The sequence below is a fragment of the Quercus robur genome, chromosome 5 (assembly GCF_932294415.1).
Source record: "Quercus robur chromosome 5, dhQueRobu3.1, whole genome shotgun sequence".
NCBI classification, from domain to species: domain Eukaryota; kingdom Viridiplantae; phylum Streptophyta; class Magnoliopsida; order Fagales; family Fagaceae; genus Quercus; species Quercus robur.
The window spans coordinates 21,014,855-21,018,464 of NC_065538.1; the positions used below are offsets into that span (position 1 = coordinate 21,014,855).

Genomic DNA, 3,610 nt, shown 5'->3' on the forward strand with positions numbered 1-3,610 from the left:
GTTGAGTTTTGGGAACATCGTCCTTTCACGAGTCTTCAGCAGTTTCCTACATCTTCTTCCTCAGAGTCTCCCATTTTTACTGATCTTTTCCTCCCTCTCTATCCTGAACTTGTGGAGGATTCTTCAGCATCGACTGCCTCTCCAGACGACTCATCTCCGGTTCTGTCTCCGGCATATGACCCGCCTGTCTTGGATCCTGTGGCACCACCCTCTCCTGAGTCTCCTATTGGTCCTGAACTTCGTCGTTCCACTCGGGTAAGCATTCCTCCCCCTTATCTCACTGATTATCATTGCTCTTTTGCTCTTGCCACTCTCTATGAACCTCACACCTATCGTGAGGCTCATACTGACCCTCTTTGGCAGCAAGTTATGAATGAAGAACTAGATGCCCTTCATAAGAATCACACTTGGGATATGGTTGATTTACCTCCTGGTCAGTCTGTAGTAGGTTGTAGGTGGGTTTACAAGATCAAGACCAAGGCTGATGGATCTGTTGAATGATACAAGGCTCGCCTAGTTGCCAAGGGCTTTACTCAGGAGTATGGTATTGACTATGAGGAAACATTTGCTCCTGTTGCTCGTCTTACATCTGTTAGATGTCTCATTGCTGTGGCTGCTGTTCGCCGTTGGCCTCTTTATCAAATGGATGTGAAGAATGCTTTCCTCAATGGAGACCTCCATGAAGAAGTGTACATGCAACCACCCCCTGGCTATCCACACTCAGGCAATCAAGTTTGCCGCCTTCGCCGTGCTCTTTATGGCCTCAAGCAGGCTCCTCGAGCTTGGTTTGAGAAGTTTAGCTCAGTTGTTGCTCGGCAGGGTTTCACTTCGAGTCCTCATGACATTGCTCTCTTTGTTCGACGATCCTCTGCTGGTATCACTCTTATTCTTCTTTATGTTGATGATATGATTATTACTGGAGATGATTCTGCAGGTATCCGCTCTCTTCAGAACTTCCTTAGTCAGCATTTTGAGATGAAAGATCTGGGCACTCTCAGCTATTTTCTTGGGCTTGAGGTTACCTCATCCTCTGATGGATACTATCTTTCCCAGGCTAAATATGCTTCTGATCTTCTCTCCAAAGCCGGTGTCACTGATAACAAGACTGTTTCCACTCCTTTGGAATACAATGCAAAACTCACACCCTTGGACGGTGAACCTATATCCGATGCTACTCGCTATCGTCAGTTGGTTGGCAGTTTGATCTATCTCACTGTTACTCGTCTGGATATTTCACATGCCGTGGGTATGGTTAGTAAGTTCATGGATGCACCTCGTTCTGTCCACTATGCTGCTGTTCTTCGGATTCTTCGATATGTCAAAGGCACACTTTATCATGGTCTGCATTACTTCTCTCGATCTTCTCTCGAGCTTCATGCTTATTCAGATGCTGACTGGGCAGGTGATCCGACTGATCGATGCTCTATCACAGGTTTCTGTTTCCTGTTAGGTACTTCTCTGGTCTCATGGCGCAGCAAGAAGCAGGATGTGGTTTCCCGTTCCAGTACTGAGGCTGAGTATTGTGCCCTTGCCGACACCACTTGTGAGCTTGTTTGGCTTCGCTGGCTCTTGGCTGACATGGATGCTCCACAGCCCACTGCCACTCCTCTTTATTGTGACAATCGTAGTGCTATCTACATTGCTCATAATGATGTCTTTCATGAACGCACTAAGCATATTGAGATCGACTGCCACATCACTCGCCAGCATCTTAAGAAAGGAAATCTCAAGTTATTCTCCATCTCCTCTGCTGACCAGCCTGCTGATATCTTTACCAAGACTCACCCGCCTGGTCGTCCTCAAGATCTTATATCCAAACTCCAGTTGGCTTCCTCTTTGCCACCTCGAGTTTGAGGGGGGATGTTAGTGTATAGCTTAGACTAGTTTAGCCCATTGGGCTTAGCCCAGTATACTGTACTTGTAGTTTACTCTTTTTACTTGTACTGCACACATATCTAGCCTAAATAAGGCTCTCTATTGTACATTGTTCTATACACATCAATATACAGACTCTTCAGTCTTTCTCACACTTTATAATCTTAACAATTTTAAACTTGCAATCAATTTTTATTAGTGAATTGGCGGTATGGACCAAATTAACTGCAAGTCAAAAATAACATGGACCAAATTAATTGTTATCAAAATGTATAAACCAAATCGATAATGTAAGGACCAAATTGATATTTTCGCCTTAGTTACATTTCACTATGATACTTCAAGATTAAGCAGCTCTTGATCTACAAATTAGGGAAATGATTTTCGTAATTTTTGCTTAATATGCTCTAGTGACTCATTACCACAAAGTTACTGAAAAGTTTAAGAGCAAAGGAAAAACCAACTCAATCGAGTTATAATATCAGGTTTACCTCTTGATTAGTGCCTCATAATATCTTTAATAGAGATGTTTATGGTTCAAATCCCCCTTCCCTCAACTATTGAATTATTAAAAAATAATAGTACTCTCTCTGTCCTAAATTGTTAGTTATTTTAAAAAAAAAAAAAAAAAAAAAAAAAAAAACCAAAATTTTTAAAGGAACATCATTTATTCTTTTGTTTCTTAATTAAAAATATGGAAGTTTCCAAAATTACCCTTAAACAAAGTTTTTTAAAAAATTTATCATTTAAAGTGCTTGTGTTTGATAGCGACATAATAGAAAACTCAATAAATTAATAGCTTTTTATTTTAAAGAATTGACAATTTTGAAATATCCCAAAATGAAATATAAGACCAATAATTTGAGACAGAAGAAGTAATAATAATAAGGATGATCAAAATCCTGCCCCACCCAAATGACATGAAGACACATAGGGATTCTTTGCTTTATTAGGTTGAGTGGTTTACAACTTGACAACGGGAGTGTTTGAAAAAAATTCATTTTTTCATTTGTTGTCGAATTTGCTAAAATCCACCCAAACAAATTTGACCCAACCGGCTTTTAGGGTGTGTTTGGATAGAACTTATTTTGCTGAAACTGAAAACTGAAAACTGAAAACACTGTAGCAAAATAATTTTTAAATGTGTAAATAGTGTTGTGGGACCCATTTTTAATGAAAAAATTGATAAAAAATGAAATTTGTGGATCCGTGAACAGTGCATATATGCACTGTTTACTGCAGAAAGTCAATATTTGCGGTTACTGTTCAATAAACAGTAACCGCAATACTCCAAAACGCATGAAAACCGAAAAAAAAGAAAAAAAAAGAAAAAGGAACAAAATGCAGTTGGAAACGCAGAAGCTAAATACAAACACACACTTAATATACGTATCCTTACATATCTTGTATTTTTAGTTGAGTGCAATCTGCTTCGAAAAAAAAAAGGGTATCTGATCTTTCCAGTGCATGTAGATCACAAATATTATAAGAACCATTAAAAAAGATAATCAACCATCCAAAATAGTTCGATATCTTTTGATGCATCAGAATAGTTCAATATGGTATTAAGTATTAACCACCTAATTATCATGACATAACAATATTCAGTATAAATATTTTTTAATAACAACATTCAGTAAAACAACATCTAGTGCAGAAACCCCCAACACACAACACAAAAATTACTAATCAAAACGCAGCAATAATATAAAATTTAGAAGGGTTATGACTAAAG

At 38.6% G+C, this 3,610-nt stretch overlaps 1 protein-coding gene across 1 annotated transcript; it reads left to right on the forward strand.

Moving 5' to 3' along the window:
• Positions 1-642: 642 nt before the first annotated feature.
• LOC126727969 (uncharacterized mitochondrial protein AtMg00810-like) lies at positions 643-2,439 on the forward strand. The gene is made up of 2 exons (XM_050433863.1): positions 643-1,823; positions 2,400-2,439. Exons 1-2 carry the CDS (start codon positions 643-645, stop codon positions 2,437-2,439), a joined length of 1,221 nt encoding a protein of 406 aa, XP_050289820.1.
• Positions 2,440-3,610: the final 1,171 nt, after the last annotated feature.